Raw genomic sequence first — 22,768 nt, 5'->3', positions numbered from 1 at the left:
CAACGAGGATCACAAGGAAATAGACAGCATGTGACTTAAATATGAGTGTCTGAGCAAAGGGTCTAAATACTTATGACCATGTGATATTTCAGGTTTTCTTGTTTAATAAATGTGCAAAAACTGATACGTTTCTCTTTTTGTTTCTGTCAAGATGGGGTGCAGAGTGTACATTACTGCACTATTGAATTTACCAAATGGCTGCAATGAAACAGAGTGAAAAATGTAAAGGGGTCCGAATACTTTCCATACTTACTGTATATGGGGACTATGGGGCATCATACTGTGTATAGAGGGCTCATAAACATCATACTATGTATGGGGGTCTCCTTACTGGGGGAGTTGTTATGGCACAAAAGGAGGGTACTATTATTGTGCAGAGCATGGAGGGGGCATTACTGTCTAGGAGACTGGTATAGCACTGAAGTGGCCGCGGGTAAGACTGCGGCTGAGTTCCCATAATCTGCGCCAACAAAATCCCCACGCTCAGATTTTATGCAAGGGTACATTTCTTTACTGGTAAACATTTCAATGACACACGCAGCTGGCTTAGCAGCACAGGAGACGGTCCGGAGGTCCCTTGAATCCAGTATCACATCTGCAGCAGTTCTGGCAATCCCTCACACTTCAGCGATGAGGGCAGTCCGAGGCAGGTCTGCTCTGATACAGCTCCAGTGGCTCAGTGAGCTTTTTCCCGCACTTTTTTCCTGTACAACCAGTGTTTGTGGGAGGCGATCAGATTTTACAGTGTCCGCCCCTCGAGCAATTTCAGCACTTGTCCACAAGATGGCAGCACCATCCTGTGTAATGTCAGTCTCCATGTCCTTTTCAGGCAAAAAACAGTCAGAGCTGCTCGCCTCATTACATATCCCCCCACTGAAAGGTTGGCAGTCCCTGTCAACATTCACAGGTTCCAGGGCAGCGAGGACTGAGGCTGTGGCAGGGGGAGGCTGAGAAGCGGGCCATACATACTGGTCCCTATAAGACTGCCCAGGAGGAACCCCGGCAGTGGTGCGGGTAGTACGCCGCAGAGGTTGATTTCCCTCCACTCTATCACCGGTTGCACTCTCTACCTCCATCAGTTCCCTAAAGGGAGGGCCAGTCTGCGCAGGCGGGTAACCAGTCCCGGAGTCAACAAGGTCACTATGCTGAGTAATGTCAATGGTGTCAGTCCTGTCAGCAGTGTCGTCCTCACCGGGTACTGTGGTCAGGGAGTCAGGCTGGGATCAGCAGGGGCGCAACATATTCCGGAGCAAGGTGCGAGAGTTGCCGCTATCTTCGCCCCGGACTCTGTACACATGACCATCAGGGTAGGGGCGCTCAACTACCCGATAGACTTCAGCTTCCCACTTAGCTCGGAGTTTTCCTTGAGGCTTCTTAATACGAACCAGGACTAGCTGTCCTACTTCTAAGGGTTCTTCCTGTACGGGGAGCGGGTCAGCATGTCTCTGGCCCCGGATTTGTTGGCCTACCAGTCGGTATACAGTTTCCATCTTCTGACGATGAGTGTGTAGCCAGGATGGATAGGTACCGCCGGTATTTTTTTCAGGACTGGTCAGGTTTAGGTCATGGACCCCTTTTCCTGGGCGGCCAAAGAGAAGGGTGTGTGGGGTAAAACCCGTCACGGAGTGGACTTGATTGTTGTAGGCCCATGCTAGATCCGGAAGGAATTGGGGCCATTGGTCTTTCTTGTCATCGGCTAAGGTGCGGATCAACTGGAGTAGAGCCCGGTTAAAGCGCTCACACGCACCATTCCCCTGTGGGTGGTAAGGGGTGGTTCTGGACTTCTGGATCCCATACATCCGATGCAGCGCCTCGATAATTTGACCTTCAAAACAAGCCCCCTGATCAGAGTGCAACCTCTCCGGACACCCATAGACCTGGATGAACTGTCAACAGATGGCCCGCGCAGCTGACTCGGCAGTCTGATCTTTGGTAGCAACAACAACTGCGAATTTTGTGAAATGGTCTACCATAACCAGACAGTATTGGTAGCCACCACTCACCGTCCCAATCGACAGGTAGTCCACCATCAACAGCTCAAGGGGCCGGGATGTCTCAACTGTTTGGACAGGTGCGACAGGCTTGGCAGACATCTTCAACCAGCTTGCGGAGTCCCGGACAGTAGATGGACTGTTGGACCCACCGGAAGGTCTTGTCTATTCCAAAGTGGCCGTTCCTCTTGTGTGCTTCTCCCACCATCTCACGGGCCATTTGGGCCGGCACTACAACCTGTAGGCACTCCTCCAGCATGTGGGATAGGAAGATCCTCCGGTATAGCACTCCTTCTCTAAGAATCAGATGATCCCATTGGCTGAGCAGGGTCAGGGTACTGGTGGACAGTCGTGACCGCGTGTCAGAGGACGGCTTCTGCTGCTGCTTCACCCATTGTTTGAGTAGGGCACATTCAGCATTCTGGTCCTGGATTCTGCACCATTCCTGTGGGGACAGTGGGGACCTTACTGGAGTGCCAGCCTCATCCACAGCATACTGGCGGCAATCCATCATCTGCCGGGCTAATCTTGTGAAGTCAGGCATCTCGTCTCCTTCCAGCTCTTCGTCCTAGTCCTTAGTGGGCGAGGGGGATGTCCTTCTGGACAGGCTGTCCGCATTCTGATTTTCAGCCCCAGCTCTATATTTAATCTTGTAGTTACTTGGAGAGTCGAGCCATCCATCGCTGCTCCATAGCCCCAAGTTTCGCATTTTCTAAGTGGGACAACGGGTTGTTGTCCGTCAGGACTAGTACTTCCGCCCCCGTCAGATATCCAGCAAATTTCTCAGTCATTGCCCACATCAAGGCCAACAGCTCCAGCTGGAATGAACTGTAATTGGTGGGATTCTTTTCACCTTCATGTAGGGACCTACTGGCATAGGCTACAACACGTTCCTTGCCTTCTTGTACCTGTGAGAGTACTGCCCTCAGACCCTGTAGGCTGGCGTCAGTATGTAATTGAAAGGGCAGGGTGTAATCTGCATATGCCAGGATGGGGGACGACGTCAAGGCACCCTTTAGAGCTTGGAAGGACTCTTCTTGGTTAGGCCCCCAATTGATGCGGCGTCCTCTGGGACTGTTGGTAGTCGCTCGAAGCAGGTCATGCAGTCGTGCAGCAAGCCGGGCGAAGTTCTTGATGAACCGACGGTAGTAGCCTGCCAGTCCCAGGAAAGCCCGGACCTCCTTGACAGTTGTGGGTTGTGGCCAGTCCCGTACAGCGGCTATTTTCTCCGGCGATGGTTGTACACCTTCGGCCGAGATCCTGTGGCCCAGGTAATCGATCTCCTGCTGTAGAAGACGGCACTTGCTGGGTTTCAACTTCAGGCCATGTTCCCTTAGCCTCTGGAATACGCGGCCCAGACTCTGTAGATGTTCTTCGAACGTGGCTGAATAGACCACAATGTCATCAAGGTAGATGAGGGTGAAGTCGAAATTGAAGTCTCCCAAGCAGCGCTCCATCAGCCTCTGGAAAGTTCCTGGCGCGTTGTTCAGGCCGAAGGGCATCCTGTCAAACTCGTACAGACCCATGGGTAGGATGAAAGCGGTCTTTTCTCTGTCCTTTTCGCTCATGGGTACCTGCCAATAGCCGCTGGCCAGATCCAGGGAGGAAAAGTACTTGGCTTTCTTCAGAGCCGTCAGGGATTCTTCGATCCTCGGCAAAGGGTATGAGTCCCGGACGGTGCAAGCATTCAGGCGGCAGTAGTCCACACAGAACCTCAGGGATCCGTCTTTCTTTTTAACTATTACCACCGGTGCAGCCCAGGGGCTCTGGCTCTCTCGTACCACTCCGGCATGGAGCATGGAATTCAGGAGGCTTTTCACTTCTTGGTATTGCTGGGGTGGTATCTGCCGGTATCTCTCACGGATAGGAGAAGAGTTACCCGTAGGGATCTCGTGTTGGATACTGGTGGTGCATCCAAAGTCGGTGTCATGCCGGGCAAAGGACGCCTGGTGTTCCTGTAGTAGTTTTTCCACCCGTGACACTTCCTGTTTAGAGTATTGGGATGTATCCAGCTGACACTTCTCTAGCAGCTCTTTTCCAGCTTCAGTGTCATCTGTGGCGGTGGCCATGGCAGAAACAGTCACTGTCCAGTCTCCCTTTGTCGATGGGGCAAACTGGAAGGGGTAGGGGCCCCTGGGATTCACCTCTGTAGGTAGGGCGTAGACTCTGGCGAGCTGTGTCCCCGCTTCTAGGTCGACGCCTACACTAGTCGTATTGCTCAGCCGGACAGGGATCCTTCCCCTCCTCACGACAGCCAGAGTGCGAGCGACTAATGGGTTCAATTTTCCCTCCCTCGGGGTTTGCGGCTCAATCAGTACCTCCACGCCTTCAAGCGGTCTTGTGGTGCTAAGGGGTAGCAAGATAATTGTCTCCTTTTCAGCCAGTAAGGTGATCCTAGTGTAGCGAGGTACGGTGACAGTGGCTATGGGCCGTTGTTCCTCTGCCATTTGCTGTAGGCTGCAGGCCCGAACCACTCTTCGGAATGCTCGGCGGGTGGCCCCATGTGTGGTAACTTCCTGCCAGTACTTGGGTCCCCGCTTGGTAAACAATACCAGGTCCAGGTCTTTCAGGATGTTCATCCCAATAATCATGGGCGTGTCCGAACCGAAGCCTTCTTTGACCACGATTATCCCCCTCTTCCCGAGGTCATGTCCACACATTTCGGTGCTCATCCAAGCTACTCCCGTTACTGGAATGGGTAGATTATTGGCCACTTTGATCTTGATGACGGTATTCGGGTCATAAGCAGCCCGTGGTTGTAGATATTTCTCGTAAAACTGTTCTGAGATGGTGGACACCTGGGATCCAGTATCCATTAGTCCTTGCACGGCAACTCCCTCTAGCATTACTTTCAGTGTAGGACTGTTTGATGCAAGCTTGCTCCTTTGTTGGCTCCTTTTCTCCGTGGTCTTCCCGGTCGAGTGAGCCTCCTCAGCCGGGGTGTCTAGTTTAAAGGTGCCCGCTGTTGAGAGGCATGGCTTGGCGGTTCTAGTGGATAGGCCTGGGGTTCCATCCGCTGTTTCGAGTGAAACTCCGCTTGCTGGGGTGTTTGAGAGTCCATTCAATGGAACGGCTGCGGGTCGGGTTGGAAGGAGTTCTGGGGGCAACGGTTTGCTCTGTGACGGGGGTCACCACATGTCCAGCACTTCCCCATAGGCCGGCTAGGTTGCCGTCTCACTTGCCTATCCGCCTGTTGGTCTAATGTGAGCTGCAGCACCTGCTTCTGTAAATCCGCCACCATCTGCTTCAGTTCCTCTGTGTCGCTGTTCGGAGTATTTGTACTGTACATGGATCTGCAAGTAGCGGTATAAGTCTCTGTTCCCGTAACAGGTCCCCTAGAATGTTCTATGGCTTCTTGTTTAACCTCAGCAAATGTAAGGGCTGGATTTATCCGGAGTAAGTCCTGCAATGAGCGGTTGAGATACGGATCTCTCAGTCCTATTACGAATTGGTCCCTCAGCACCAGGTCGCGGGAGGATGTACCAGCTAGATTTTCTCCATTTTTGCAGGCTTGTTTCAGCAGTACTTGGAGGGCGTTCGCATATCGAGGAATGTCCTCCCACTCGAGCTGTGTACGCTGGAAGAACATGTAGCGCAGTGTTCCCAGGTATCTGGTCGGCCCATAGGTGTTCTCTAGCACCCGCACCAAGCCATCTAATGTACGCTGACCCCTAACCGTCTCCAGTCTGACCGTCGTCCATGCTTCCCCCTCTAATGTCAGCATAGCCATTTCCACTAAGGTCTTAGGGTCAGCATTATACATTTCCCCCACTATCCTAAGTTGTTCCGCCCATTCAGGTACAGGGTAATTCCGTCCATTAAACTTTCTCACTTGATTTACAATAGACGCCGGAGGACTATAAGCTACCACCGGATTTTGCTGGTCACAGATCCTGCCGACTACGCCAGATGAAGTGGCCGCGGGTAAGACCGCGGCTGAGTTCCCATAATCTGCGCCAACAAAATCCCCACGCTCAGATTTTATGCAAGGGTACATTTCTTTACTAGTAAACATTTCAATGACACACGCAGCTGGCTTAGCAGCACACATAATTAGGGTTTGCTATCCGAGTCTCTAACTTCGGACACACGGCACAGAACACAAAAAAAACAGCAATGATAAACAAGAATTCTGTCCCTGACTTGCCCTATGGGTTACATTACCAGTCCAAAACACAAGGAGGAAGGGCTCCCACGTAGCAGGCCTGAACTCTGGGTAAACGGCGGCGACTCCAAGGAGCAGAGATGGGGAAATCTTCAGCCCTCTCGCCAGAGGACTAGCATACAGTCTCTTGGAATGGAGGAAGGAGACTGTTCGGAGGTCCCTTGAATCCAGTATCACATCTGCAGCAGTTCTGGCAATCCCTCACACTTCAGCGATGAGGGCAGTCCGAGGCAGGTCTGCTCTGATACAGCTCCAGTGGCTCAGTGAGCTTTTTCCCGCACTTTTTTCCTGTACAACCAGTGTTTGTGGGAGGGGTTCAGATTTTACAGTGTCCGCCCCTCGAGCAATTTCAGCACTTGTCCACAAGATGGCAGCATCATCCTGTGTAATGTCAGTTTCCATGTCCTTTTCAGTCAAAAAACAGTCAGAGCTGCTCGCCTCATTACAGCACTATATGGTAGGTGTATAAATAGGAATAATCTGAGGAAGGGGCTAGAAAAGTAGGAGGCCAAAGATGTTTCTGTGTTACATTTTCCAGGAATAAGTTATGTATGGTGGTAATATCAGGCCTAGGGGTTTTAATTGAGAAGTATGGCAATATTATCATTACTGTACGTGCTGGTAATATTTGTTTATGGACTAAAGGTATTGTTTCTCTTTTATTGCAGTATTTATGCTAATATTGTATTTAGTACAATCATGTTTGTTAAAAGGGTTGTACACCCCTGAATAAATTGCTGGGAAGCCCCGCAGCATGCTGAGTCTTAACTATTTTTATGTATTTTACACACAGATTTTAGTTCACGTTACGTCAGTGTGCAATGCAACTGCACTGCGATCCTGAGATTTTTCTCATGATTGCAGTGCGTGTGCAATGCGTGTGTGATCCGTGTGTGATCCTTTTTTTTCTCAGCAGCTGTCATCTGCCAATCAGCTCTGCTACATGGCCGCTGACAGCAGCCACAGACAGCCATGTAGCAGAGCTGAATGGCATATGACAGAAGGCACAGACAGAGCCGCACAATCAGAATGAAGTTGGATGAACTTCACCCGACTTCATTGTCATGCCGCGGCTCTGTCTGTGTCGCGTCCTGATTAGCGGTCACCCGTGAAGGACTCACCGGTGACCGCTAATCTCCTGAGTGACTGAATTGAGCAGCGAGATTAGTGCTGCCGTCACTCAGGTTACCCGCGGCCAGCTGGATCCTCCCCCCCGTGACCGCAACTCACCTGTGACTTCATCGCTGTCACTCGGGCGACTTGCTGTCACAGTTGGAGGATCCAGCGGTGGCCACGAGTTACCTGACTGACATCAGCTGATCGCGCTTCTCAACCCCGTTGCGAGCTGAATCATTCACTAACATGTGTCCGATTCCAATGCGAGATTTTCTCGCATTGCTCTACTGCGAGAAACTCGCAAGTGAGAAGCAGCCCTAATTGGAAGAGTGACCCCTGTTTTGTGTTTTGGAGACACTCCTGGTCCTGGAATACAAATACTGATGAAATACTGGTCAAAAATACTGACGTGTGAATGAGGCCATAAGACTTGGCTTTGCTTGTCAGTTCCAGCAGTTGTCCCGTGATGACAAGTATGCAATCTGCAGTCCTGTGCCGACTATAATAGAACATTAAGGCTGCTTTCACACATCCGTTTTTTCCTGTGCGGCACAATCCGGCGCTTTGCAGAAAATCCGCAACTGTTTTATTTTGCCGCCGGTTGCGTTTTTTTTGCATAGACTTTCATTAGTGCCGGATTGTGCCGCATGGGCTTGCGTTCGGTCCGGTTTTTGCCGCATGCAGCAGATTTAGCCGATGCGGCGGCCGGATGGAGCGTTGCCTGGCACATATTTTTGTCCGGCAAAAAAACCCGCATCGCGCCGCATCCGGCCTATGCGGCGCGATTTGCAATGCATGCCTATGGACGCCGCATGCGGCGTCCTGCGGCAAACACCGCATCCGCCGCATGTGGTTTTTTCCACTGCGCATGCTCAGTAGCGTGCCGCAAGCGGCAAAAACCGGACGGGCCGCATGTCAAAAACGTATGCAAAGGATGCGGTATTGTCGCCGCATCCGTTGCATAGGTTTTAGAGCCGGATTGGCCGGCTCTGCTAAAACCGGAGGTGTGAAAGCAGCCTAAGTGAAACAGCTGAGTCTCAAGTCGTCACATAATCACAAGGATGCAAATCGCACACGTATTAACATGACAACTGCTGGAACTGGTGAGCAGAGCCAAATGCTAATGGTGTATATATTGGGGTTCAGCAAGCTTCACTGCATGCTGCAAATTGACTCCTCTTTATTTATAACCCCTTAAATGATCAGTTTGATGGCATTATTCTGTCGCTATGTGGTGGCATTATGGAGTCATAATATCACTATATTATTTACCTTATATAACAGTATGATAATATAGGTCTTGCAATTAATCTTAGTTTGCTCCTCACGGGATAATATTTGTATTTAGAGCTCAATCTTGAGAAGGGGGAGAAAACCTGGGCCTGTGTGCTGTCAGGCGCTAGGGCCTCCGTCCCAGTCCGGCGTTGGCCATGAGTACACACCTGACACACCTTGGACTTACTGTAGTCACCAATTTAATGCCAACCCTAAAGAAGACACACGCCTGTCTTCTTGTATGAGCTGATATAAGTGGGGAATAAGGATTTTACTAATTACTGTGTGGAGAGGAAGGGCTGGAGACAGTGCACGGATCTAAGAGGGACTCTGCATGAACTGCGGATGAAAGTGACCGTCTACGATCTACAGTATGCAGAGCAGATAGAGCTGGGGGTGTTTACAGTTTTGGCATTTAATAAACTGGTGATCAAATGGTGGTAAGTTTATTGAAACATCAGTGACCATTTTAGTGTAGCTGATGTCAACTTTTACCAAATTTTTGTGTTTACCATTCTAACATACCGTATATGATCATGGCTGATTACAAACTTTAGACTTTTGTCTTCAAAATTTACATGTAAGTATCTTTAAATTTCTTTTGTCTGTGTTTTATGGAATTATATCTAAACCTGACTTAGAAAAAGTTATACCTCAGTTATTCTCCCCTAGAAACAGCGTTTTTAACCTAGTGCTTTGTGAAGCCGAAGCTCTGCCCTCATTTGCGTTGAGGCTTCTGTTGCATGAGACACCACACTCATAAAGGGGTACTCTCATGTTATTAAATTGCTTTAGCTAGTTAACAGATAGGAAAAGCTAGTCAATTGCAAACCTATTTTCATGCTGTCATTCTCCTTCTGTGACAGCTTTTATCTTCAATAGTATACATCTTTCAGCCAAGTAACGCGGCTACCAGAGCCTGGCCAAGTGTGTGAAGTAGTCGCATTTTAAACTGTGAGTTAATTATTTAGATGATAGACAGCGCACTCCAGCCCTTTGATTTCTATGCAGCCATTATCTGCTCCCCTACCTTCACCTCAATATTGGTTCCTAACAAGCTGTTATCAATCTTGCAAAATCACCAGCCCCAAACATTGCCAGTTTCTAGAGAAACTCCCCTAATCCTGGCTCACTGTCTGGAGCTGTGTGCTTGTTCAGAGGCCCTGTTATTTTTATGTTATTTCTCTAGTGATTATAGAACAATCACTGACAGAGTGCCTTGAGTAAGTATTCACCCCCCCTTGGCATTTTTTGTTTTGCTCACAACCTGGAATTTCACCTTTTTTTTTTTTTTTTTTTTTTTTTGGAGGGTTTGCATAACTTCATGTAAAGAACAAGTCTACAACTGTGAACATTTGGTTTTCTATTTATTGTGATGCAAACAACAAATAGGGCAAAATAACTGAAAACTGTGTGCATAGCTGGCTGAGCCTAGATGTACGGGCTGCAGTCAGGTCATGGGCGTGACCAGCTTGATTGATGAGCGTGACCATTTGGATTGGGGGCGTGGCAATGTTTTACCTGTCCATTATAATCCGACCCCCGCTTCTATTATAATCAACTCTATGCCCACCTGGACTTAGAATAAACATTGTTTTTCTGTCTGGAAAGGTCAGGCTGGAAACATCAGGCTGCATTTTGAACACGCCCCATCACATGACAAATTACCTGTCAGGAGCCCGTACATGCTAGCATCTACCGTGCATAACCATTCACCCCCCTAAAGTCAGTACTTTGTAGAGCCTGCTTTGAAACAATTACAAGTGAAAGTCACTTTGGTATAGTCTGTTTTAGCTTTCGCTTTCCACATCTTGCCACTAGGATTTTTGTCCATTCCTCAAAAAAAAAAAAACTGCTCCAGCGCCTTCAAAATAGATGATTTCCTCTGGTGAACAGTAATCTACACGTTTGACCACAGATTCTCAATTGGATTAAGGTCTGGTCTTTGACTATGCCACTCCAAGACTATTTTCCTTGTCCCTGCTGCCAAAAAACATCACCACAGCATGATGCTACCACCACATCTCACTGTGGGGATGGTGCTCTTGGCGTGATGAGCTTTGTTGGTTTGTCACCAGACATAATGTTTACCTTGGTGGCTAAAAAGTAAAATTTTGGTCTAATCTGACCACAGCACTTTCCTCCATACATTTGAGGAGTCTCACATGTCTTTTGTCAAAATCAAAATGAGCCTTCCAATTTTTGGCTGTAAGTAAAGACTTTTTTTCTGGCCACTCTTCCATGAAGACCAGCTCTATGGAGTGTACAGCTTATTGTGGAGGTATGGATGGATACTCCAGTCTCTGCTTGGAAACTGCAGCTCCTTCAGGGTTACCTTTAGTCTCTGTGCTGCCTCTCTGATTAATGCCTTCCTTACTCGGGCTGAGAGTTTGGGTAGCGGCCCTCTCTTGGGCAGGTTTGTTGTGGTACCATGTTCTTTCCATTTGATGATAATGGATTTAATAGTTCTCTGGGGAACCATCAGAGATTGTTAAATTGTTTTAGAACCCAACCCTGACTTATACTTCTCACCACTTTGTCTCTGACTTGTTTGGAGATCTCCTTGATCTTCATGGTGTTTGGTTAGTGGTATATATACTGTATGTATATAATGACAGACCACGGGACATTTAGTGACAGGAAACCCACCTGTGTGCAATCTAACCATATGCTTTATGCCGGTAATTGCTTGCAGCAGAAATGTTTAGGGGCCTCATAGTAAAAGAGGTGAATACATTTGCACATGGCAATTTTTACTTACTTTATCCCATAAATTTAACTTTTGCCTATATTTTTCTCACCTTCCCCAACGTAGACTATTATTTAGTGCTGATGCATCACATGCAAATCGGATTACAAAAATATTTAAACACAAGTTGTAATGTAACAAAATAGGTAAAAAGCTAAGGGGGTGAATACTTTTCCAAGGCACTGTAGTTAATGTGTCACAGTAGCAGGATAAAGTCCGCAGATGGATAAAGCTACTGAACCAGAATTGCCATTTGAGGAGTTGAAAGAGACTGGAGAGCTGTGAGCCGCTCAACACACAAGTTGCGAATACTCCTTTCATATGCTGAAGATTATTTTCTCATATATCTTGGCACCCTCTCTTTAGCTACTCATTGTACTGAAGCAAAGCTTCTAATAACCTAATACCATCTCTGCATCTTGGGTCTGATATACGACTGAAATTCCACATATATTGAATTGATTGATTTTAATGGAAGCTGTCAGGACCCCTATAATCTGTAACCTAGCAATAGCACCTGTGTGGGCCAAAATTCCCCGTGTAACCATCCCTGTCTAATGCTATTATCAAAAACAAAGGTTTAAAAAAAAATGATTTATATGGTTAATTTTCCCTATGCTATTTAGGGCTGTGACAAATCGCGGGGGCGTTGGTGTCCCTGCCTAGACGGCCCACTAAGCATGTGATCACACCCCTGTGGGTGTGAAAGCCTTCTTTACATAAGCAGCGTCTTTTCCAGCACTATGTAAAGTTCCCTTCAGCATTACAGGGAACCTATCACCAGAATTTGGCCTTCTAAACTAAAACTAACACCTTAAGCAGCACCTGTGCTGCATTCTATAAAGGTGCACCTTACCCCCTGACCCTCCCCGTAGACCCCACAAATACCTTTATAAAATCTTACGCCATGTATGTAAATTGTCCGGTCCGATTGGCGTCCTAATCTGTGCCTCCTGTCCCTCCTTTTGCCGTCCTCCTGTGCTGATTGACGTGGGTGATGCCTTGAGCACCATTCATGTAGGAGGGCAGAATCATGTGCCTGCACAGACACACTCTTGGCTCGCGCAGGCGCATTTTGCTCTACCCTATTGCGGGCAGAGCTGAAAACAGAGGTGCACCTGCGTGAACCGGGAATGTGTCTGCGCAGGCACAATAGGGCAGAATGAAATGCGCCTGTGCGAGATTTTGCCCGCCTACATGGATGGCGCCCGAGACATCATCCACGTCAATCAGACAGGACAATGGCGACAGGAGGCGCAGATTAGGACACCCATCGGACCAGACAATTTACATATATGGAGGGAGGTTTTATAAAGGTATTTGTGGCATCTACAGGGGGAGTCAGGGGGTAACATGCACCTTTATAGAATGCAGCACAGGTGCTGCTTCAGGTGCTAGTTTTAGTTTAGAAGGCCAAAATCTAGTGACAGCTGGCCTTTAAGCTTCTCTGATGCCGGGTGTTTGCGTCCTGGCTTCAGAGTGGCTCACTGTGCATGATCTTGTCTGCACTTCCGATCATACGCACTACGCCTCTCTGAAGCCGGGACACATATCCCTGGCATCATAGTAGGAAAAAAAAATCTTACTTCCATACCTTCACCAGTTTCAGATTGGCTCCCTCTGCTGGCCAACAGTGGGAAATGTGAAAATGTATTTATTGTTTTATATTATGTGACAAACAAAAACATATTCAAAAATATATTTAAAAAAGACTATTTCCATGTGTTGATTTGGAGACATTGTTTTACACAAAAAGTAAATTGACATCTGAAATCTTGCTAATCTTATTGGATGAAAAAGTTGATGAACGATCCAAAATCCACAATGGAAAAAAAAAAAGTAATTGACATGTTAATTGTGGACAGCTAAGCATCTATTATTATTATTATTTATTATTATAGCGCCATTTATTCCATGGCGCTTTACAAGTGAAAGAGGGTATACGTACAACAATCATTAACAGTACAAAACAGACTGGTATAAGAGGAGAGAGGACCCTGCCCACGAGGGCTCACAGTCTACAGGAGATGGGTGATGGTACAGTAGGTGAGGACAGAGTTGGTTGCGCAGTGGTCTACTGTACTGAGGGCTATTGTAGGTTGTAGGCTTGTTGGAAGAGGTGGGTCATGACAGGGCCGGCGTCCGAACCCGGCATACCCGGACAAATGCCGGGGCCCTGGAGAGCTGGGGGGCCCACTCGGCCTCGTCAGTTCTGGTGCCCCTTAGCCGGGGCCCACTCGCCTTAGTTCTGCTGCCCCCGGGCCGAGTTCCGGGGACCGCTGTCCTCGGCAGGAATCTTCGGCGCCGTCCCTTTAAGGCGCGCAGACTTCCTGGTTTGAACTTTATCTATGGGCGGAGCTACCGCCCGGCATCCTGCTCAGTCCCACAGATGAAGGAGTTGCAGTGCCAGCCAGCGACCCCCAGCACAGCACTTCTCTCCGGCGCTGTGTGGGCCCCCTCTCCACCATGACCTGAACGGTATGTGCCCTCCCCGCCCCCCGATTTATGGGCCCTGGTGAGCTGTATGGGCTTCTCCCCCCCCCTAGGTGTATGCCCTGCCCCCCCGGTGCCATATGTGCTGGCCCCCGGAGCTGTGTGTTTGGGCCCCCCAGAGCCACGTGTGTGGGCCCCCCAGAGCCACGTGTGTGTATGTATGCAGCAGAGCTATGTGTGTATGTATGTAGCAGAGCTATGTGTGTATGTAGCAGAGCTATGTGTATGTATGTAGCAGAGCTATGTGTGTATGTATGTAGCAGAGCTGTCTGTATGTATGTAGCAGAGCTATGTATGTATGTAGCACAGCTATGTGTGTATGTATGTAGCAGAGCTGTGTGTGTATGTATGTAGCAGAGCTATGTGTGTATGTATGTAGCAGAGCTATGTATGTATGTAGCAGAGCAATGTAGGTATGTAGCAGAGTTATGTATGTATGTAGCAGAGCTATGTGTGTATGTAGCAGAGCTGTGTGTGTATGTATGTATGTATGTATCCAGCAGAGTTGTGTTGTGTGTGTCTGTATGCATGCAGTAGAGCTGTGTGTGTTTGTATGCATGTATGATGTGTATCTATGTATATCAGTGTATATGACTGTATAGATATGTCAGTTCTATATGTATTTTTGTGAGTTTGTCTTTAAATATGTATATGTATGTGTACGTATGTGTGTGTCTGCGTGTGGATGGGGCCCACTGGGACTCTTCCGCCCGGGGCCCACAACAACCTGGAGCCGGCCCTGGGTCTTGAGGTTCCTCTTGAATCTATGAGCAGTATGGTGGGTGCACAGAATACACAAACACTGACAAATTTTAAAAGATTTTATTTAAAATAGTAGATATTTTATAATCTTCTTATTGGAGATTTTATGTGAAGCATCTGTGCAAAGATTAACAGAAAAATAGGCGATAAGACTATTTACAAATCTTTAGATATGCTCTATGTATAATAGATTGATAGAAATGCTGGTAATATGTTCAGTCCCCGGCAGAACAGACAAATAATAGATCAGATGGATATACAGCAATATACAACACTAATGAGAGCTAATTTACCAGTTATGGCATATCAGTGTCCGGTTCAATCCCTAGTGGCTGGGCACATGGATGAGATGGGTGTGTATGGCGAATGCCGGCTGCACCACAAGAGGTTTTGATGATGGCCATAAGGCCTCATTTAGACGTCCATGTTTCAAGTACATGTTCAATCTGTATTTTTCACGGCTAGAACGCAAATCCATTATAATCAACGCTGATATTCATATGTCCGTGTAAAAATCAGAGATTGTGGTTTGCTTTTTTTTTATTTTTTATTAGCATAGATGAAAAGAGCCAAAACAAGTCTATGGTTTTGTGAAAAACACAGACAGCACACTAATTACATTAATGTACTGTCTGTGTTTAACATTGCAAGGAATAGGAGCTTCGACAGTTCTCCATCCAGGAAAAACAGTGATGACATCATTACCATTGTTCGGGATACGTGAAAAATACTGATGTCTGAAAGAGGCTTAAAGAGGTTGTCGACTACTTTTACATTGCTGGTCTATCCTTAGGCGGGCTTTGCACACTACGATATCGCAGGTGCGATGTCGGTGGGGTCAAATTGAAAATGACGCACTTCCGGCATCGCATGCGACATCGTAGTGTGTAAAGGCTCGATGATACGATTAACGAGCGCAAAAGCGTCGTAATTGTATCATCGGTGCAGCGTCGGTGTAATCCATAATTACGCTGACGCGACAGTCCGATGTTGTTCCTCGCTCCTGTGGCAGCACACATCGCTGTGTGTGAAGCCGCAGGAGCGAGGAACATCTCCTACCGGCGTCACTGCGGCTTCCGTAGGATATGCGGAAGGAAGGAGGTGGGCGGGATGTTTACATCCCACTCAACTCCGCCCCTCCGCTCCGATTGGCCGCCTGCCATGTGACGTCGCAGTGACGCCGCACGACCCGCCCCCTTAACAAGGAGGCGGGTCGCCGGCCAGAGCGACGGTCGCAGGGCAGGTGAGTCCATGTGAAGCTGCCGTAGCGATAATGTTCGCTACGGCAGCTATCACAAGGATATCGCTGCTGCGACGGGGGCGGGGACTATCGCGCTCGGCATCGCAGCATCGGCCTGCGATGTCGCAGCGTGCAAAGTACCCCTTAGGATAGGTCATCAATGTCTGATCAGCCGTGGTCCAACACCCCACCGATTAGCTGTTGCTAGCGCCGTTGGCAGCCAGAAATGCCCAGTTCCGGACCTGCCCCGTTGATGGCTAGCGGCCGCACCTGGATACTGCACATCTGCGTCCCATTCAAATTGATAGGAGGCGGATGTGCAGTACCCAACCACAGCCACTATCAGAAGACAGAACAGCTCTGGAACTGAAGATTTCTGGCCACCGGCTTACGCTACCGGGAAAAGCAACAGATTATTGATGGGGGTGCTGGGATGTCGACCCCCACTCAATCAGACATTGGTGACCTATCCTAAGGATAGACCATTAATGTAAAAGTAGTGGCCAACCTGCCACATTGGGCATCATCATTATTATGTTGCTCTTGTGTATTCCTCCTATAGTGGGAGATACGCAGTGGATGTTCCTTTCGCTGCTCATTACCGTAGCAGTATTCTGTGTGAAATTTTATAAAATTTAATTTGCTCACTATGGGAAGAACCTGCACTGAATGCAATGCAAAGATGGAAGCTGCGGCAATGTCAAAGTTGTGGTGCTGATTTTGCTGCTGGATAACTAAAATTGAAGTATCAGTAAAATCACAAATTATTATTGATTCTCAGAATTTCTGGTACATGTGGTCCAGACTGTCAGAAGAAACGGCTATGGTCAGCGATGGGCATGGGCTATAAAGCTGACAGTGTTTATGTAGGTGCATTGCCTCAGATTCGTGCTTGTAGTCAGCTACATAGTCACTACATTGAAAAGTCAGAGATAACCTGGACATAGACATTGTTTTCATCCAGATCTGGTCATGTTGAGCTCTTTACAAAGAGTGTTCTGATGATCATAATGGATTTTCAGGTATGACACGTAAACCGTGACAGCATGCAGTGATCCTAATAGATTTGGTGCATGTTATTATGACTGCTCGTGTCACAATCTGTCGGCTACCAGCTGGAGTAAATTTGTGCTATAATTTACACCATTTTTACTATGTCGCAGTAAATAAGTCGGACACTTGATAGCCACTTTTGCCAAATACTTCTGCAACTTTTTAAGTACTAAAAACTGGCAAACAGATGATGACTTGACCCTAAAGTATGACAGATAGTTGCGTAACCTAGTATTTAACATTAAGTTGATAAAACCCCTTGACACGTATACTACTTATTGTGTTTGTGTAATAGACCTATTCACAATGGATCCATGTAATATTATCTAAATAGACATCTTTTATTTTTCTAATCTGTGTACATCTTAATATATTTACATGCTACCAATGTATTAGGTGCCACTTAATCCTAAAACCCCTATATGGTTACCGGGCCATAGTGTATACCTTTTAGCAGCTATTTAGTTATGGTGTCTACTGCCAGATTATAGCATGTATATACACTGCAGCTGCACTCCTGATTAATATGATAAAAAGACCAGAGCTAACACGGGAGGTGACCGAGACGCCACCCAGCACTTGTCGACATATCATGCTGCAAGTGAAGTTTAGCGCTTAGATCTACCTGAAATCTGAGCTCAGCAGATGTGGCCAATGTCATGGTGCTCCTGACTAGTGTGGACCACTAATTGTGGCTAATAGGGATTCATTTTTTTTTCCACATGTCCTTTTTTATAATTTGTTTGTTTTTTGCTCACAAAAAAACCCTGGACCATTTATCATTATGTTAAGGATCTGTTTAAATACATATACATACATGGACACACACACACAGTATATCACAAAAGTAAATACACCCCTCACATTTATGTAAATATTTTATTATATCTTTTCATAGGACAATGCTGAAAATATGACACTTTGATACAATGTAAAGTAGTCAGTGTACAGCTTGTATAACAATGTTAAGTGTACAACACAGCCATTCGTGTCAAAACCACTGGCAACTAAAGTGAGTACACTATAAAGTGAAAATAGCCAAATTGTGCCCAATTAGGCATTTCCCTTCCCCGATGTCATGTGACTCATCAGTGTTACAAGTGTGACGCCCCTGGACTATCAGGTCGTCACAGGGTACTGCACAAGCTGCCCTTCCGGGCAGTATTCCGCCTTCCTCTTGGTTCTGGGTCCCTAACTATATGGTGTTGCCTCCAACAGCAAATCAAATCCTAGATACACCCTGCACCACACCCACCAGACACACCAGTGGACGGCTTGAGTGGAATAGAGTCGCCCAGCTGGGGGGTCAGGGAGGGGAGGTGAGGAGTGTAGTCAGAGTGTGAGAGGAGAGAGGTTGGGAAGTAGCTCTCAAGCTGTGAGGAGCTCAGAGGAAGTCGGGAGTGGTGACTCCTGAAGTACTGTCTAGGTTGCAGACGGTAGTCTGGGTTTAGAGGAGTCGGACCCCCGGTCGCAGGGGATTGTGGCGAGGTGCTCAGACTTGTCGAGGAGGACAGCCGGCAGCCTAGCACTATCACTGGTCCGGGACCGAAGGCACGACGGGGTACACAGACCCTAGGTCGGGGAGTAGCTTCAGGCAACACGACAATTCACCTGAGGAGAACGGAGCCTTTATGATCTGTTCCCACCCGCTCCAGAATCGGGGCATTAGCGCAACGAGGGGGATAGGACTTTCCAATCCAAAACGGTCCAGAAAATCCCAAGCATGAGCCCTGAGAGCAAGCTCCCATACTTAGCTATGCCATAGTAGGGAGCGGGGCCCGGCTAGTTCCAAGCTACCGGACCCACAAGTTGAAGTTAAACTAAGTGCCACTTAGTCAAACTAAGGTCACGGATCACCAGGCAGCACCATTGGGGACGGGACCTGGACGAGCTGCCCTCAGCGGCAGTGGTACCCAGAGACTTGGTGTACCCAGTTGTTGGTGTCTGCTTATGAACTGAGGGAGTACGAGAGTGACCTCTGCACCCCACAGCACCCCTCACCGAGTCCCGGGGCATTCCCCCTACCCGTGGAGGGTTACAACACCTGGCTGCCCCACTCCATCACCCCGGGTACTCCCAGCGGTAGCAGCGGTACTCCCCAATTTACCGTACACCATGGGTGGGGTCACGTACTATACATCAACTCCCCTGTAAATAACCCCTTGTTATTCGAGTGGCCGCACGACCCCCGGGTCCGGAGACCTTCGAGCCACAGTGAACCCGGATCCGAGCAGCTCAGCTGCTTCCACGGAGGCGGTACACAAGGTCTTCGGTGTGCATGGGGAGCAGGTGTGTTACATTTTGTGTTATAGCTCAAACACTCTCCCATACTGATCACTGGAAGTTCAAGATGGCAAAGAATTCTCTGAGGATCTTAAAAAAAAAGAATTCTTGCTCTACATAAAGATGGCCTGGGCTATAAGAAGATTGCCAACACCCTGAAACTGAGCTATAGCATGGTGGCCAAAACTATACAGAGGTTTAACAAGACAGGATCCAGTCAGAACAGGCCTTGCCCCGATCATCCACAGAAGTTGAGTGGACGTACTCAGCCTCATATCCAGAGGCTGTCTTTTCAAAAGAAATGTATGAATGCTGCTTGTTCCACTGTAAAGGTTTAGGCGGTGGGTGGGGGTCAGCCTGTCACTGTTCAGACCATATGCCACACACTGCATCAAACTGGTCTGCATGGCTGTTGTCCCAGAAAGAATCCTCTTCTAAAGATTATGCACAAGAAAACCTCCAAACCGTTTGCTGAAGAGAAGCAGATTAAGGATATCAATTACTGAAGCCATGTCCTGTGGTCTAATGAGACAAAAACAAAACTTATTTGGTTCAGGTGGTGTCAAGCGTGTGTGGCGGTAACCAGGTGAGGAATTCAAAGACAAGTGTGTCTTGCCTACACTCAAGCATGGTTGTGGGAGTGTCAAGGTTTTATGCTGCATTAGTGCTGCCGGCTGTGGGATGCCAACGTTCATTGAAGAAACCACGATTGCCAACAAGTATTGTGACATACTGAAGCAGAGCATGATCTCCTCCCTTCAGAAAATGGACCACAGGGCCGTATTCTAACATAATAACAATCCAAGCAAAGGAAGAAAGGCGGCATCTCACCATGAGGTTTTTCAGCTTTATTTAAAGCATGTGAATTACAGCATGTGGGGGAGAGGGGAGTGCGGCAGCGGCAAGCGGACGACGCTTCCCGCTCCCGCACTCCCCTCTCCCCCACATGCTGTAATTCATATGCTTTGAATAAAGCTGAAAAACCTCATGGTGAGATGCCGCCTTTCTTCCTTTGCTTGGATTTTTCAGAACAGTGACTATGCTGAAGGCTGAGCACCACCTGGAGTTGCTAATCTAATCCATTGACATCTACATACCAGGTCTGTAAGTATGGCTCCACTCCACAACCTTTGCGCTGAAGTGCCCGATTTTTTTCTTCCTTTTTTTGCTAACATAATAACAACCCCAAACACAACTCCAAGACAAAACTGCCTTGCTAAAGAAGCTGAGGGTAAAGGGTCTGGACTGGCCAAGCATGTCTCCAGATCTGGAGGAATAGAAGAGGATTCCAGTGGCTGCTGTGAAGCTCTAGTGAACTCCATGCCCAAGGCTGTGCCTGGAAATAATGGTGGCCACACAAAATATTCAGACTTTGGACACAATTTGGCCATTTTCACTTAGAGGTGTACTCACTTTTGTTGCCAGCGAATTGACATTAATGTCTGTGTGTTGAGTTATTTAGACAGCATGCCAAATTTACACTGTTATTCAAGCTGTACACTCTACATTGCATCAAAGTGTCATATCTTCTGTATTGTCCCATGAAAAGATATAATAAAAAAATTACAAAAATATGAGGGGTGTACTGACTTTTATGATATACTGTAATTATTATTTTTTTATTAACTTTCCAGTTTCTATTATCCTTTAACAGCATCTGAGCACATCGCATTTTTTTGATGGATACATTCACTTGGAGGGGAGATTTTGATCTGAAAATTGTAACAAAAACTGATGTTTTTTTCTTTTGCAGACAACTGTTCTGAAAAAAATAAAATCTAAATAAATAAAAACGGACTTGCATATATGGTACTATTCGCATATAATGGGTATATCTGGATGTGAAATTCACAAAACATATACAACAAAAAAGGGACATCTGAATGAGGCCTAATTCTATAATTACAGGCAAATCCTTTCTCATTTTCCATGTATCATCTCATAGTTATGTTCTGGGTGCTTCTGACATCAGAAATGTGTGGTGAAAAATAAAATCTATATCTTATATTTAACTTGTAAAAAAAAGTAAATTACAGTGACATGTTCAGTTTCCTAAAAAGATATCAACCTATATCTTACAAATTATAAATTCTTATAAATGACCCCTTTATTCTAAAAATATTCTTTTTATTTAAAATTCCCCAGGAACGCTGATCCATCCTCAGACTTGTTACCGGAGCCATTTTCGGAATCCTCTGTACAACTGTAATTAACTTTGGGACGCTTTCCGGGAATCCAGACAACATGGACACTACAAAGCAGCATATCCTGGAAATGGCAGTAAAGGGTTAAAAGACAAGTGTAAGGAAAGATCTTAGCTATTTCACACATCCTATATCAGTAAGTGGTCACTTACTTCTGATGGCCTTTCATGAAGATAGAGTTCATAGTCAAAGGCAATTAAATTGTCCTTACGGAGCTGAAAACAAAGGAAAAAAATGTGATTTTTATTTCAATGGTAGCTTTGTCTTCCATTTCCAATTAGCTGCTGTCAAGCTGCCACCAGGGGGAGCCGGAGCTCGGCAGCAGAAGACACTACACAGAGCAACAAGAACCAGGAAGTAGATACACAATGTGTGTTCGTACACTGCCTCACAGCACAGCTTGGGAGCAGAGCTGCGGGGCGTGCGAGGAATGGTCAGGCGGGCCGGGTCAAGCACAGCACGGGCAGAAGGAGGACTGGAGGAAAGAGCAGAAGCACAGTCGAGGTCAGGCCGAGGTCAGTACCAGAGGAAGCAACCGAGTGGGGAGGTAGGAGAGGGGACAGAGGTAGGAGAGGGGACAGAGGAATGGGGGAACGACTAGGGGACAGAAAAGACAGGGCACGGGGCACAGACGTATCAGGATAACACTTACAGGACCAGCAATCACAGGCAAAGCAGCGCTAAGCTTATAGTTTTTAAAGCATCCAAGCTCCGGAAGTGAGGCTCAGGAGAAGGCTCCGCCCCCTAGCCATGTGGACGGGGAGGCGGAACCGTGACAGCTGTAAAATACAGCTATGGCCAGAAGTGTTGACACCTTTGAAATTGTTCCAAAAAATGAAGTATTTTTTTCCAGAAAGTTATTGCAATTATACATGTTGTCTCCTACACAATTTTATTTTCTCTGTGTGTATTGGAACAACACACAAAAAATAAACACAGAAAAAGGTAAATTGGACATAATTTCACACAAAACTCCAAAATTGTTGTCAGCTTTCCTAAATTGTAGGTAAAGAACTGTGTTTCAAGCATGTGATGCTCGTTCAAACTCACCTGCGGCAAGTTACATGTGTGGGCAATGTGAAAATCACAGCTAAAAAATAGATAAAAAAGGGAGAAGTTGACTCAATCTTTGCATTATGTGTGTGTCTGTGTGTGCCACACAAAGCAGGGAGAACAGAAAGAGGAGAAGAGAACTGTCTGAGGACTTGAGAACCAAAATTGTTAATAAAAAAATATTAACAATCTCAAGGTTACATGTCCATCTGCAGACATCTTAATGTTTCTTCGTCCATGATGTGAAACATAATCAAGAACTTTACAACCCATCGCACTGTAGCTAATCTACCTGGACGTAAAAGGTTGCAATGCAGGTTAGTCTGGATGGTGGATAAGCAGCCCCAAACAAGTTCCAAAGAAATTCAAGCTGTTCTGCATCAT

General features: G+C 47.0%; 1 protein-coding gene across 1 annotated transcript in view; it reads right to left on the bottom strand.

Annotated features, from left to right (window-relative positions):
• Positions 1-20,100: 20,100 nt before the first annotated feature.
• The window catches only part of LOC142295473 (latexin-like), a 76,564-nt gene continuing 73,896 nt past the window's right edge, over positions 20,101-22,768 (bottom strand). Inside the window, exons 5-6 of the mRNA XM_075338574.1 lie at positions 21,484-21,546; positions 20,101-21,395 (exon numbers count right to left, since the gene is read on the bottom strand). Of these exons, the coding sequence (XP_075194689.1) occupies positions 21,255-21,395; positions 21,484-21,546 (204 nt within the window). The 3' untranslated portion in view covers positions 20,101-21,254. The remainder of the gene's footprint in view (positions 21,396-21,483; positions 21,547-22,768) is intronic.

Source organism: Anomaloglossus baeobatrachus, chromosome 3, assembly GCF_048569485.1.
Source record: "Anomaloglossus baeobatrachus isolate aAnoBae1 chromosome 3, aAnoBae1.hap1, whole genome shotgun sequence".
NCBI lineage: Eukaryota > Metazoa > Chordata > Amphibia > Anura > Aromobatidae > Anomaloglossus > Anomaloglossus baeobatrachus.
This window is presented reverse-complemented; position numbering and strand designations above follow the sequence as displayed.